The sequence below is a fragment of the Gymnoscopelus microlampas genome (genome assembly GCF_963454915.1).
Source record: "Gymnoscopelus microlampas genome assembly, chromosome: 22".
Classification (NCBI taxonomy): Eukaryota; Metazoa; Chordata; class Actinopteri; order Myctophiformes; family Myctophidae; genus Gymnoscopelus; species Gymnoscopelus microlampas.
Genome location: NC_139959.1, coordinates 21,548,889 through 21,564,177, shown reverse-complemented (window position 1 = coordinate 21,564,177; position 15,289 = coordinate 21,548,889). Strand labels below are relative to the sequence as shown.

Below are 15,289 nucleotides of genomic sequence, written 5' to 3'. Positions count from 1 at the left end.
GTACCTCCCACTTCAGTTATAATTACTTTGGTTATAATTACAATAAATATAATAATACTAACACAAAATCATTACAGAACTTCTGGAAGGGTTTTGGAAAGTGTCAGGGTATGGAAGGTTCTGGGTTACTCTTAGTAGTCAGCGAGAGCCATTACAAGCTATGAATTATCAATGATGACTATTTAAGCGAACCAGGCAGCAGATACCGTATCCGCGCCTGCACTGAATTCATTACTCCACACGGCTCTCGGCCTGCTCTGTACAGCATGTCTTACCCTCCTGCTGTGTAATAATGAAATGTGAAAAGTCTGATTAAAAATGTGTGCGTCTGTCCTCAGGGAGGAGATGGAGAGCCGGGTCCTAGGGGTCAGCAGGGGATGTTTGGACAGAAGGGAGATGAGGGTGCCAGAGGTTTCCCCGGACCGCCAGGTCCCATCGGTCTACAGGTTGGCTGCAACTCACAGACAGACACACACACACACATACACACACACACACACACACACGTACATACAACTCGCACACACACACACACACACACACACACACAGACATCATATACTTGAAAACCATACATTAAAACCAAGAAACAGTGTATTAGTGTGTATATACTGTACATATTTTCCTGTGTACTTATTTATCACGGTTTAGTTGGTTTCCCTCCATGCATAACAGACGTTACACAACATTACAAACATCATCATATACCGTGTATACGTGGTTCTCAAACGTGTTAACTTCAAGGACCCACTTAACTCTGGGAGTGTGCAAACTGACACTAAATGCACACTAACATTTGCACACTCTCATTGGACCCCACTTTGAGAACCATTGCGGTATGTGAGCATCCTTAACGTACTTATCTCCACTGAGGACAAATAGAAACACACAGTTCTTTGTGTGTTGTATAACTTAGCACACACTTTTATTTTATTTCACCTCCAAACGAAACAAACCAAACCAAACCAACAACAACAAAACACAGGCGCCCGCACAGTCACCCAAGCAAGCACCCAGCTGGACAGTCATCTAATTCACCACCTGTTGATGTACAGTATTGATTGGCCCTGGGCTGCGTCTAATTGGATCTGTCGTGTGTACTGTGTTCCAACGCGGCTCTGACCCCTATATGATTACAGAGCTCAGCACCACTTCTATTCACCGCCACGCCTGACACGGCTAGAAACGCAGCTAAATGTCCTTTATTCCAGTGATTCTCAGCCTGTGAGCTGTGTGGTCGTGAGGATATTGCAAAGGGCCCCCCAAACAATTGGCAAAACACTTCGATTGTATTGATATGTTAACGTTAATAATGACTTTTGTTTCTCTTTAAAACCTTAAAAAAATTGTTTTCATTGTGATACTGATGAACGGCAGCTTAAAGCTATACTGTTCCATTTAGTTCCATTTATCCAAGCCGGAACACAACCGATTGATGCACGCGGACCACCCACCTGACCACTTAACACGGCAGCCATTCGGTTGCCGTGTTTTTCCATCACATAATGACCTTAGTGAAGAAGGACAGGACACTGCCACAGTGCTTATCGTGTTCAGGGAAACACTGTCGGTGGTTATACTTCAAGGTCAGGTCAGCTTTACGGATTAGATCCTCCATGCATACAAAATGCTATGCTGCTACGGCTAATCCTTATGTGCCTCCGTGGTGGAAAAAGTACTCAAATGTTTTACTTAAGTAAAAGTATCAATACTGCAATGTAGAAGTACTCTGTTACAAGGAAAAGTCCGGAATGAAAAATGTACTAAGTACAAAAGTATTGGTATCAAAATGTACTTAAAATACCAAAAGTAAAAGTACTAAAATGTTTGAAAATAGCAGATCTACAAGCTCACAACGCGTCGCGATGCGACGCGTTGTGAGCTTGTAGATCGGCTATTTTCAAATAGCCTAGGTTTAGAATAGGTGGTTAGTGGTTAATGTATGTTTTATAATTTAATAATGCATATCTGCAAAGTAACTAGTAACTAAAGTTTTCAAATAATTGTAGTGGAGTAAAAGTACAATATTTGCCTCTGAGATGTAGTGGAGTAGAAGTAAAAGTACTGATAATTGGAAATACTCCAGAAAAGTAAAAAATACCTCAGAATTATACTTAAGTACAGTACTTGAGTAAATGTACTCAGTTACTTTACACCACTGTGAAAAAGTAACCGTTTTGGACATAATATGAGGATTCCAGACAATATCAGCCTATACCTTTCACAATAAAAGGAGCTCCGCTTGAGAACAGCGCTCGGCAACCTCATCCATCAGTTAATTTATGAGCGGTTGGGCTCTTAAGCTAAACACATTGCACGTTTAAACTGTCTTGATGACATTACATAGTAATGGCGATCATTATTCCAAGGTACTGTCCTCAGTAGAGGCACTGTTCAATCCGATTTTAATTGGGAGTAATTCACTTCCCGCCGCCGTTCCATTAATCGCGCACGCTGACCTGCTCCAGCAGTCAGGCCGTCATCAAGCACATTTACGCCCACGAATAATTAGTAGCCTCGCTAACGATCTCTGACTAAGGAGACCTCGGTGCTGATGAGATTCCTCACCATGGGGAGGGAATCACATTTGCACGCGTGCACGCCAGGACACACACACACACACACACACACACACACACACACACACACACACACACACACACACACACACACACACACACACACACACACACACGGAAATATATGCAATACAGGCCTGCCCCTGTGTTACTGTCGAAGTGTCCTCGAGCAAGACACTGAACCCCCAACTGCTCTCCATGAGCAGGTTGAAGCCTTGCATGCTTTCCTCCATCGCTATATAAAAATGCACTAATCACATGCACACAGACATACGGTACACCAAACACACCGAGGATATTTGAGGCAGACAGGTCAGTTAAATAGCAAGAGGAAAGAATTCTTTGATGCGTTTCGCTTTTTTCCCCGCTCAACATGGCTGATGGCAAACTGCCTTTGACTGAAACGCACACACACCCATACACTGCGCACACGCACGCACGCGCGCGCGCGCGCGCGCGCGCGCACGCACGCACGCACGCACGCACACACACACACACACACACACACACACACACACACACACACACACACACACACACACACACACACACACACACACACACACACACACACACACACACACACACACACACACACACACACACACACACACACACACACACACACACACCTAAGCTAACTGCACCGGCGCAGTAATTTAACCACAGCAATTACTGGTAGAGAAATGTCAGGGTTCAAAATGTGTATGGGTTCATGCATGCACACTCTGATCTGTGTCTGCACCTTTGAGTCAAGATGACGGCAAAAAATACAAGCGAAAGGTTACAGAAAAGGCTCCGATGTTCTCTCCATGTCCCCTAACATTGGGCTGTTGATTATCTGCTGTGTATATTCCATCTTTAAAAACACACCACACAGCGACAGCTCTCTGTCGCCATGGAGCTATGAATGCCACTGCTGGGAGAAATAAGAAAACATTGTATAAAAGGGAACAAAAGCACATTGAATTGCATAGCGCACACACACTCTTTTGTGTGATACCTTATACTTCTGTTTACTGTCCTTTAGGCGTTTAGCAGTGCTCCGTTCCAGAGCAACAATCTTTGTGATAAAGTACAACAGTATACGTTTTAGATGTAGCTTCAATACTAATAAATCAATATCCATAATGTTGTGTGAGGGTTAAAGCAGGGGTTGTTTTTGAACAAAATACAAAAAAATACATTTTTTTAATAGCAATCAAAAGCAGAGGCATTGGATACCCCCTACCAAGCCTGGGTTAAACATTAGTGCCAAACCAGTTGAGTAAGTAAAGAAAAACTAAAAGTATACAATATTAATTTAAATCAAGATGATAAAGTAAAGTCATACGAACTGTGAGGTATTGATTTACTAACTTATTGGATCCTGATGAGGCCTAGAATTATAGCCAATGCCCCTTACTTACAGTACAATAATGTGCAAAACTATTGCGCAATCAAACTCAACTTCCAGTGTGCCAGTCCTTGCCACCAGAACAGAACAGAGATATTACATCACAAATAAGAAGGAAGTCAGGCTGTATATAGGCTTCTGTTTCTGACAGACAGTGTTCCCTGGCTGCCTGTATATCCCTGGTGTGACTGAACACGACCGGCTAGTCTTATTGAGGATATTTTTGGCCGAGGGGGGAACAAAAAATAACTTTTTGGACTGTGAATAGTGAGGAAAAGGTGGGAGACATATAGTGTCCTTGGGAAGTGATGGATTCTCATTGCACATCAAGGATAAAGGATAGTGGAGTCCCCACCGCGACAGATTGACTCAAACCTGTGTGCTGTCAGAGTGCAGGGCCATGGACAGGGTTCTGGCACTGGAGGTGTGTGACTTTGATGCAAGCAGTATAGCCACGGGGAAATCGGTGGAGGAAAGTACTGGAGAGGAGTACTAAAACTATGACGAAAAATGTTTGTCGACTACCTTTTTTCACTGACTGACTGATAAAAACTAAGCTACGATGACTAAGACTAAGACTAAATATAGTCTTAGTCTTATACACAAATATACAAATAAGAACTAGACTAAAATGTTAGTGAGGGACTAGTGGAGAAGAGATCCATGCAACCAAGTGTAAAATCAGCCATTACGACACCATCAAGGCACCGCCAAAATACATTTTAGTCGACTAAATCAACAGTATATTTAGTCGACTATAATCTAATGATTTTTAGTTGACTAAAACTAGACGAAAACTAAAATATTTCAGATAACTAAAATATGTAACCAAATGGAATTTTATTCAAAAGACTATGACTAAAACTAAATCTAAATTTACTGTGAAAATCAACACTGCAACTGAGTGAGGGTTGAAGCGATGAATCCACAAGTTGGTGAGTCTGTGGCGGAGAGGCCACGTCTAGACAGTCGATCATCATCCAATTACGCAATCTCTCCTCTCTGCCTTCACTCTGGGCTTTTTGGTAAAAGGCAAAACAGTCCTATTAGTTCTCATGACTCACCATGCCAGGTTGAAAGCAGTTACGAGATGGTGGTTGCAGTCGAGAACGCATGTCACATGCACATGGACAGTCATGGATTAGATGCACTCAGCGTCGATCTGAAATCAAATTAATCTGCCAAAAAAATTGGTTTGTTTGAGTTGGGGGAAATAATTATGCATTAAAAAAAAAACTTAATTTGAGGTTAATGTGAACACTAATTGCCAATTCCCTGAAACCCCAAATGACAACCCTGCCTAACACAAATACCCCCCAAAAAATGTGGCACATTTATTCAATTTAGATGGCTTCTTCAGTCATAAAAAGTAAGGATAACAACATGAGTCTATGCCAGAACTGCACTCTTGCTTCAGTCAACAAACAGAAGGTGCAGGGTTTTACTTTCTCTACACTTTCTATGTGTACCATAAAATATGTATTTACATAGTTCATTTGTATTGCTTCCGCAACAAATATCGACTCTAGTTAGTATTACTTAACTGTATTATGTGTCTCGTTAAAATGCGGGCGAGCAACAAGCGAGTGTTATAGCTGTCCAATTAAAGCTCACGCAGTACTGCTGCAACAGCTGTTGCTCGTGTTTAACAACACAAACAAATCTAAATGACACCATTGTGTATTCGTAAAACAGCACCTCCATGCTCATTATTTCCTTAACCACTAATATGATTGTTTGTTTCTTTTCTTTCTTCCTTGTCCCCAGGGTCTTCCTGGACCTCCAGGCGAGAAGGGAGAGAACGGTGACGTTGGTCCTATGGTAAGTAACATATATGCTTTTTGACATAGCTTAATTGTCTATATAAGCCATAGGGCTTAAATTGGAGTAGTTTCTATAATCTAGGCCCTAGAATGTTTAATATAGCAAAATAACCCACATAAGCCCTAGATTCTAGGGCGGTTATTTTGCTATATTAAAAAAAAGATCTATAAGCTCACAAGGTGTTTCATCACGAGGCGTTCTGAGCTTTTAGATCTGCTATTTTTGCTATTTTGTAGATTTTTGTTTGGAAAATTTTCACCTACAATATTACAATCCCAAAATAGGGTTGCCAGGTTTGTTGTGTTACTTCATGTCTGAACATGCCATTTCCTGTGTCCCCTTATTCAGGGTCCTCCTGGTCCACCTGGCCCTCGAGGCCCCCAGGGTCCCAGCGGAGCTGACGTACGTACCACCTGACGATGTCGTCATCACCATTAACGACCTCGTTCACGTCAATAATTGGCTTCAGAATTATATTTCCTCTCTGTGTCGAGACGGATCGTGATTTGTCTCTTTTTTGTCATTCCCATCACAGGGCGCACAAGGTCCTCCCGGTGGTGTGGGCGGCATGGGATCTGTGGGCGAGAAGGTGAGTACATATAAGCCGCTAGCAGGTGACCGCCCGGTGCTCAAATACCGCCACCCAACTCTCTCCCTGTGGCTGTGCTCTAGCTCTCATCTACAGGAGTCGCTTCGTGTAATAGAAGCAGACCATTTTGTCTGACTTAGTGCTCTGACACTATTAATGCCCATTTTTACAACGCTTCCTACAAGAGTCGCCCATTTTACTGCCATTTGGCAGAGGGCTGCATGATAAATAGTTAATGCGATGCCTCCGGAGAGCCTGAAATGACTCCGGAATTTGAAACGGCGAAGGGGTTGCATCACTTTGAGAGGGCACACACACCGACTGCGGTGGCTCTCTGTGAACTTAACTTAATCAACTTATATAACACATTATCAAATACACAGTAGATTTTTTTTACAGAATGTACTAAATGTTTGCTTTAGAGCTGGGTAATAATATTATATCGTTGTTGTGATATGAGATTAGATATCGTCTGGGATTTGGGATATCGTAATATGGTAATATGGCATGAATCTCTTTTTTTCCCTGCTTTTAGAGGCTGCATTACAGTAAAGTCATCTCATGAACTTGCCTGAACCTGCGTGACTTTTCTAGCTGTTCTATTATTTGCCATTACCCATTAGTTATTATAGCTAGGCATTATTGATGATTATTTATCAAAAGTCTCTTTGTGTAAAAAAACATTTTATGAGAGCACCAATAGTCATCCCCACATCGAGGTATTTGGTAACAATATTGTGATATTTCATTTAGCCCATATCTCAGGACCTGGTAGTTTTTCATTTGTTTCATTTGTTTTTCTTCTCAGAGAATGCACTTCAATCATTTTTGGAACCCGTGGCTGTAATTTATGACTCAAATGTAGAAGGGACAAAGCCTAAAAAGGCACGCCATGGTTTTGCTGTAGGTGTCTCTGTTCTATTTGACACTGACATTCATTTCCCAAACTACAGGGAGAGCAAGGTGAGGCTGGCAACCCTGGACCATCTGGAGAGCCCGGAACCGGAGTAAGTTGAACACTTTTTCCTTTGTCGTATGATGTGTGCGTGTGCGTGTGCGCGTGCGTGTGTGTGTGTGCGTGTGCGTGTGCATGTGCTTGCACATGGGTGTGTCGGTTTACCTCTTGACATTTACAAACCAGTCAATTAACCTTTATTTGTTCCATACAGTTTGTATAAGTACTTTTTTTTGGTGACATGTCAGCTCCATGGATTAGTGAGCAAATAAAAGAAAACAAGATATAAAGACTAAAACTAAAATGCACTGAGTTCAGGCAAAAAAAGAAACCTTGATAACATGCTGTGTCTTTCAACACTCCACAGTAAATAACAATGTCATTATGTATAGTCTGAGGTGAGATTATGTCTGTATGTTTATGCACGTACATGCAGACATCTGAGACTATTATCATTATTATTATGGATCTTCTACATCACCCCAAAATTATAATGTCAACAGTGGTTAACCATTCAGGCAAACAATCACCTGATCCAGAGGCAGAACTCTGTCAGAAAAAGCTCTGTTGACGAGGACATTTTGCTTCAACAAAATTACACTTTGTATTCATGAGCGTGAGGCTAATTGTGCCTCCTGTTGAGCCTGCTGGTTCCTGCCAGCGGGGCTCTGAGTCTAGCGTTTGCCTAGCGCCCTGTGGCCATGCGGCCTGCCAAATTGACTCTCTTCCCAGACTCTTAAAACATAATCGCTAGCAACATATGCCTGCTCTTATGATTGCTCTAAAGCTAGGCTTAGCTGAGATTGGCTTATCCCGGACAGGAGTTTGTGATCAGGAGGAAAATCCTACATTCTGAGAGGTGATACTGATGTTTGGTCGGTACCCTAGCTTTTACAGAGTGACGGAAGAAGGACATTATGTGGACTGTTGCCAACGAAAATGTTTTAGCCTTCTGCGACATTGATTATATCAGCATAGCCTAGAGAAGTTTGATTTTCACTGGACGACCTGAAGTGCATAATAATAATGTTTTGGACATAGGCATATTTTGCAAGTACTGGGCAGTGGAGGAAAAAGTACTCAAATGTTTTACTTACTGTAGTTACTTGAGTAAAAGTACAAAAGTATTGGTATCAAAATGCGCTTAAAGAACCAAAAGTAGAAAGTAGGCCTACTCATTGTGCACAATGTCCCATTTCACATTTTTCAAATGTATAAAAAAAATCTTTTGAAAATAGCAGGTCTACAAGCTCACAATGCGTCCCATCGTGACGCATTGTGAGCTTGTAGATTGGCTATTTTCACATGTATACTGTAGGGCTGAAGTGGGTAATGTATGTTTTGTAATAGTATTCAAAATAACTACTAACTAAAGTTTTCAAATAATTGTAGTGGAGTAAAAAGTACAATATTTGCCTCTGAGATGTAGTGGAGTAGAAGTAAAAGTACAGAAAATTGGAAATACTCCAGTAAAGTAAAAAATACCTCAAAATTGTACTTAGTAAATGTACTTACAGTAGTTACTTTCCACCACTGCTACTGGGTGCATGGCGATGTCAAATGAGCATGCAAGAGAGATCGGAATAATGGACTGGGGAAAATGCTACACTGTAGCAAAGCGTTCGTTTAACCACTGGCAGCCAGGCGTACCGACAACAAGGTTGTCAGCGACAAGAAAGATGAACACATGGATTGGAGGAGCAATTTATTGAAATTGCAGGACCATGCAAGGTGATCATGTGGATTGAAGCACTATAGCAGTGATATTCAACTGCCGGCCCGCGAGCCAAATCCGGCCCCAGCAGAGCTTTCTTGTGGCCCCTGGAACATATTCCATCTTCCAATGTACATTTTTTATTTGACGGTGTACACAGGATGACCATTTCGAATGTTTTTCACAACCGTTAACCGAAGCACGTTCATAGTTAATCAACCATGGCTATGGCTACTATTTAGAAAGGAGGAATGTTGGTGACTCGCTCAGGGTCCCAAATGAACATCCACCAGTAGGCCTACGGCAAATTTGGAGTCAAGACACTGCTACAGGAACCTAAATGCAGGCAAATGTAATCTTTGGTGAGTAATTCACCCAAAAGAAAATCACTTGGGTCAAAGTGTTAAAGTAGCTCACCTCATATGTACAATCTGTACAAAAAAACATCTGGTGTTAAAAAATGATGTATTAAATATCAAAAGTAAAAGTATAAAGACCTTTCCATAGTACAAAGAAAGAAAACAGCCATAAATGGTGTCTACTTCTACTACTTCCCTACTTCTACTACTTTCAGAATAATAACTAGCTTTCAAGTAGTTCAGCAATTATCATTTTTCACCATGTGGCAGCTTGGCAAAAGATCCATCAGTGGCACATCAATATGAAAGAGTACAGGGGTGTTGAGTGTAGTTCATCCATCACAGACCATCCATTTGTAACTATTTCTGAGTTTTGAGTGGATGTTGTTAATGACACCAAAGAGATGATTCTCCTTATGCATCCATTAGCTTGTAGTATGTGTTAGATTTGTGAGGATTTTGTCCATCTTCCAGCTTCTCCATCTCCATCCACTTCAGACACACAAAAACACCCGGGTGCTCAAAAGGAAATTAAATAACCTTTCATTCATACGAAGAAGTAAACACTTCAGCCAGCCTGCCTTCCTTTTTTCTTAATATCTAAATCTAAATCTAAGCCTGTACACTAAGGACTGACACAGAAATGTTCCTATCAAACATCAAAATGCATGAATGCAATATGAAGCAGGCCCTGATAAGTTACCATAATGCACATAATGTGTCCATTATTGTGTCCTATGATCTGACCTATAGCACACAGTCTTTTGGTCCCCGACTTCAAGTCATCTTTTACAATCGTGGCACCCTGCCTAATCTAGTTGAATATCCCTGCACTATAGTATCTAATGTCCAATGTTCTATAATGCTCATTGCAATGTTCTAATCCTGAACGAAATCTTGCAGACCCTGCCTGTCATTGCCTCATCCTTAAGCCTTAGTGCATTTAGTATCAGTCAGTATCATATAAGAATTGTGGTCCAAAAATAAACAAACTGTCCCGGCAATATTGTCAGGGAGGTGGTTCTGTATCATGTATACGATAGTCATTCACCCATATTTGATGCGGTCTGTTTCCAGGTAAAATGTTATTAATTCGGCGGCGGTAACTTTTTCTCGGCGTCAGTTGATGCTTCATACAGCCGGGCTCATTTGTTTATTTTTGAAACACAGTTCCTATATGTCGCGATATTAAACACGTCTATGAGAATTCAAAATGGGGGAGAAAAAAATGTGACCCGGGTAGGATGCGTACATTACGTCAGACTTCGGTGCTCTATGGTGGCACTATACCCGGTCGCTTTATGTTTGGCCTATAACTCTTGAACCGTTGGTCGTACAAAAAAAAAGCCCCTGTATTCCTTGGATCGTGATGCCACAGCCATTGTCACCTGGCTATAGGACATCTATACACTTGAAACAACATCTTCAAAGTCTGTGACTTTGATTGAGATTGTGCTGTTATTCATTTACCATATCAATATGGCAGCTTCAGAGAGCTATGACCTTTTTTTCTTCTTTTTTTTTTTACACACTATGTTTAGTAGCTTTTTAATAAACATACAAGACACAATGCAACAGAAAGAGCAGGTAAAATATAAAATTAACAGAAGAATAATATGTAACAAATCCACTCCTGACCCTCAATACTGTACCTCCTAAAACGCATAGGAACCATATCAAAAGCTATGACATTTTGATGAGCTGTTAGTCATTTCTTTTTTTTTTTTTTAGATTTGACGCAGTGCTGCGTATTGATGGGTCTGTTAGCTGTGCTGCCATTTGTCATTATTGTAGGTACGACAAGAGATCGACAGGTTGGCACGGGGCATGTGGCAAGGGGCAACGTGCTCACCAGCATGTGTAATACCTCCTGCCTATTCCATGTCAAACGTTTGTGTGTCTCTGAGGTTCCAGAAGCCTCAGTGCTTGCAGTGAAATGTACTTGAGAGGCCTGCCCGCCTTTCAAGATGTTCCCTTTCAGCATTTCAAATAAAGTTGTCCTAAATGTGTCAGGATGTCATCGCATTCTAACAAGCTTGAGTGCAGTGTGCCTCGGCGCTGTGCTGGCCAAGGCTGAAAACGATATCTTTCAGGCTCATTTCACATCAAGAAGCTGGTCTGTCTATTACACATTCTGCGAAATGCTTTTTTGGGGTCCAATCTCTCTCTGCAGATGCTGACTGCATTTTAATGTGCTATATTGCTCACTGGCCTCGGTGTTGACTCTGATAACCCATTAAGACTGGGAACGCATCTGTGTCATTTTAGATTTGAGCTATAAGCTTGTAGATCTGCTATTTTTGAATAGCCAAAGAAATCTAAAATGACAGATGTTTTCCCCGGTCTTGACGGGTTAAAGGAAAAGTGCTGTCCCCCCATGGTGCTGATGTATTGAACGCTCCCTCCCCTCTTAACAATCACAGGGACCTAAAGGTGAGAGAGGAGACAAGGGAGAAGCTGGACCCCCCGGTTCCGCTGGACCTGCCGGCGCCAAAGGACCCCCTGGAGATGACGGTCCCAAGGGCAACCCTGTAAGTTGTCCAAAATTCTCCATATAGTCAATTCTGGCTCTCAGTCACATAAGAGCTCAAACATAGAGTATACAGCACTTCAGATGAAATGACCCCCATTGGCCGATTGGCAGGCATTCTTTATTCAAGACCATGTTGAAGAGCTAAAAAGCCTTTTTTATTGAAGGAGATTATATTTTAATGCCAAATATGGCAATGAGATAATAGTTGAGTGCTGCGCTGACATATTTGTACCATCAGAGAGAATAATACGCGGGCACATCGGGTGAGACCTACCCAAATAAAACACCGGAGCACTCGACTGGTCTGCACATATTTATTATTTTGCAGGGGTGACTTCACCCCTGCAAAATAATAAATATGTGCAGACCAGTCGAGTGCAAGTCACCCCTGCAACATAATAAATACGTTCAGACCAGGCGAGTGCTCCAAGCATTTCATTGAAGTGCCCAGGTATCATTCTCTCTGATTCAAGTTGTCCCTTTGACTTTTCTCGTCTGTACCTGTATTTTTACCATCATCAGTCCACTATCACAACCACTGAGACTAAATCTTCTAAATCACTATCTATACTGCAAAACCTGTATATATAAAAAAAAAAAAAAAAGAGACCGCAATTCAACATCAGAGCTTAGGGGGATCTTTGATGCATGTTTTTTTTTTCATGTCTCAAGGGACCCGTTGGCTTCCCTGGAGATCCTGGACCCCCTGGAGAGGCTGGCGTTGCTGTAAGTATATGGGGGGAAATTTGCATCATGGCATGTGAGCTATTACATCAGCAATGCAGTGGGATGAAAGCTGGAAATACATTATACATTGTCCATGATCTAACATGTCCATGCCTGTCTTATGAAGGGTACTGACGGAGGACCTGGAGAGAAGGGCGAGGATGGTGAATCCGGTCAACCTGTGAGTAGATTTTAAATGAAGTATAATTACCCACCACTTATTTTTTCCCTCCTGTAAAAGCTGCAAGCTTATAATGTAGTCAGTACCAGTGGTGGGAAAAAGTACTCAAATGTTTTACTTAAGTAAAAGTATCAATACTGCAATGTAGAAGTACTCTGTTACAAGTACAAATCCGGAATTAAAATGTACTTGAGTACACGAGCAGATCTACAAGCTCACAACGCGTCGCAATGCGACGCGTTGCAAGCTTGTAGATCGGCTATTTCCAAATAGCCTATGTATAAAACAGAGCTAAAGTGGTTAATGTATGAATCATTTATATCTGCAAAGTAACTAGTAACTACATTTTTCAAATAATTGTAGTGGAGTAAAAGTACAATATTTGCCTCTGAGATGTAGTGGAGTAGAAGTAAAAGTATAGACAGTATTGGAAATACAACAGTAAAGTAAAAATACCTCAGAATTGTACTTAAGTACAGTATTTGAGTAAATGTACTTACTGTAGTTACTTTACACCACTGGTGAGTACTGTAAATAACCTGTGCAGCAGCATACTAGATCATGATATTTACTTCAGATACTTGGTTCTAGGGTGAGTGTGTACTGTACTTTGCATCTCAGGTTCATATAGTATTCTCAGTAATAGAAGGTAAACAGTGCTGTGCCGGCCGTCTGCGTCGCTCTGTGAATTACAGTGCCTATTAACATTTATGAATGTAAATTACTTTTTATCAGCACCAAAAACAAACAATAGGGAAACTTTTGAAATGTATTATACAGTTTTTGAAGAATGAATTTCAGTCTGTTTTGGTAGGGACTTTCTCTGTACTCAAGTGTATTTAGAAGTTATATTAAAAACGTAATACATTTTCTGAAATGCCGCAGTGGAGTGAAGAGGGAGAAAAACATGCATAACCGCCTTCTACTTCAATTAGCGTTTGAGTATAGTTTTTGTGGTTTTGTTTTGTTTGTCACTGTACCAAAGTTCCAAACCCTTCAAACAGCTGAATAACTCCGCCTTTTCTCTTTTCAATGTTTTGGCAGGTATCTGCCAATGCAACCGTTGACAAATTAGGTTTAATTGCATGCAATTAGCTGGGGGATAGTTGGATGAAACTGTCCCTGAGAGCCCATTGTTTTAGAAGGTCTGATGTCTCGTTTGAGTGTTTTTTTTTGGCTTAGACTTTTTTTTCTTTTTTGGACATGGTCCTGTTTGAGTATTTCCTAAATGTCAATACGCTCTCTGAGCTCTTGTCCTGTTGGCAGAGAATAATGAGCTGCCCTCTTGTCCAAATCCACATCAACACCGAGCCAATTGTTGGTACAAAACATTGTGAAAATGGTATTTTTGTACTTCTTTGTTGTTGTTTTGACAATACAGACTGTGTTATTTCCGCTCTCATTTCCAGGGGCCGCCCGGTCCATCAGGAGAAGCTGGCCCACCAGGACCACCAGGCAAGAGAGTAAGTCAAGTTACAATACAATGTCCACACAGCCGTTTGGGCATTGTCACTCTTCATATGCAAAGCCACCGTGGCTTCGTTCTACAAAAGCTGCATTGTTAAATTTATACAAACCTTTTTCATTTCAAGCACCACAAGTTTGGTATGCACTATGCATTATTAGGCCACAGACCCCCATAGCTCTCAGAGTTACAGACTGGTAAGGGTCCATTTGGTTCCATTTTGGTGGAAAAATTACTCAAATATTTTACCTAAGTAAAAGTATCAATACTGCAATGTAGAAATACTCTGTTACAAGTAAAAGTCCAGTATTACACATTTACTTGAGTAAAAGTGCAAAAGTATTGGTATCAAAATGTACTTTAAAGTACCAAAAGTAGAAAGTACTCATCATGCAGAATGTCCCCATTTCACAAGTTCAAAATGTATAAACATCTTTTGAAAATAGCAGATCTACAATGCTTGTTGATAGGCTATTCTCAAATGGCCGAAATATATATTTAGGGCTGAAGTGGTTTATGTATGATTTGTAATAATAATCAAAATCTACAAAATAACTAGTAACTAAAGTTTTCAAATAATTACAGTGGAGTAAAAGTACAATATTTGCCTCTGAGATGTAGTGGAGTAGAAGTAAAAGTATTGAAATTTGGAAATACTCCAGTAAAATAAAAGTATCTAAAAATTGTACTTAAGTACAGTACTTACTTTACACCACTGGGTTTTGGTTATTATTGCGGGGGTTGAAATCCCCCTCCCCTCCCCAGTACAGTATATAGATTATCAACCAAGGCTTTTGTCACACTTAAATCCCCAAAGTCTAAAAAACCCAGGGGAAATGCATTAAACTCCATTATGAATGTAGACAAAAGGCAGTGCATATTGGCTGGCATGGAGTCTTGCACCCATGGCCAACAGATCGCTATCAAAGCTGTCTGCAGTGACTCCAACACAATGTCTCAATCTTGGC

General features: G+C 41.0%; 1 protein-coding gene across 8 annotated transcripts in view; it reads left to right on the top strand.

Annotated features, from left to right (window-relative positions):
* col11a1a (collagen, type XI, alpha 1a) overlaps positions 1 to 15,289 on the top strand; it is a 125,203-nt gene that overhangs the window by 92,459 nt on the left and 17,455 nt on the right. For all 8 annotated transcript variants that reach the window (XM_084049242.1, XM_084049237.1, XM_084049239.1 and 5 more), the window contains 9 exons: positions 339 to 446; positions 5,743 to 5,796; positions 6,148 to 6,201; positions 6,335 to 6,388; positions 7,342 to 7,395; positions 11,840 to 11,947; positions 12,622 to 12,675; positions 12,803 to 12,856; positions 14,266 to 14,319. In XM_084049242.1, coding sequence (XP_083905368.1) covers positions 339 to 446; positions 5,743 to 5,796; positions 6,148 to 6,201; positions 6,335 to 6,388; positions 7,342 to 7,395; positions 11,840 to 11,947; positions 12,622 to 12,675; positions 12,803 to 12,856; positions 14,266 to 14,319 — 594 coding nt within the window. The remainder of the gene's footprint in view (positions 1 to 338; positions 447 to 5,742; positions 5,797 to 6,147; positions 6,202 to 6,334; positions 6,389 to 7,341; positions 7,396 to 11,839; positions 11,948 to 12,621; positions 12,676 to 12,802; positions 12,857 to 14,265; positions 14,320 to 15,289) is intronic.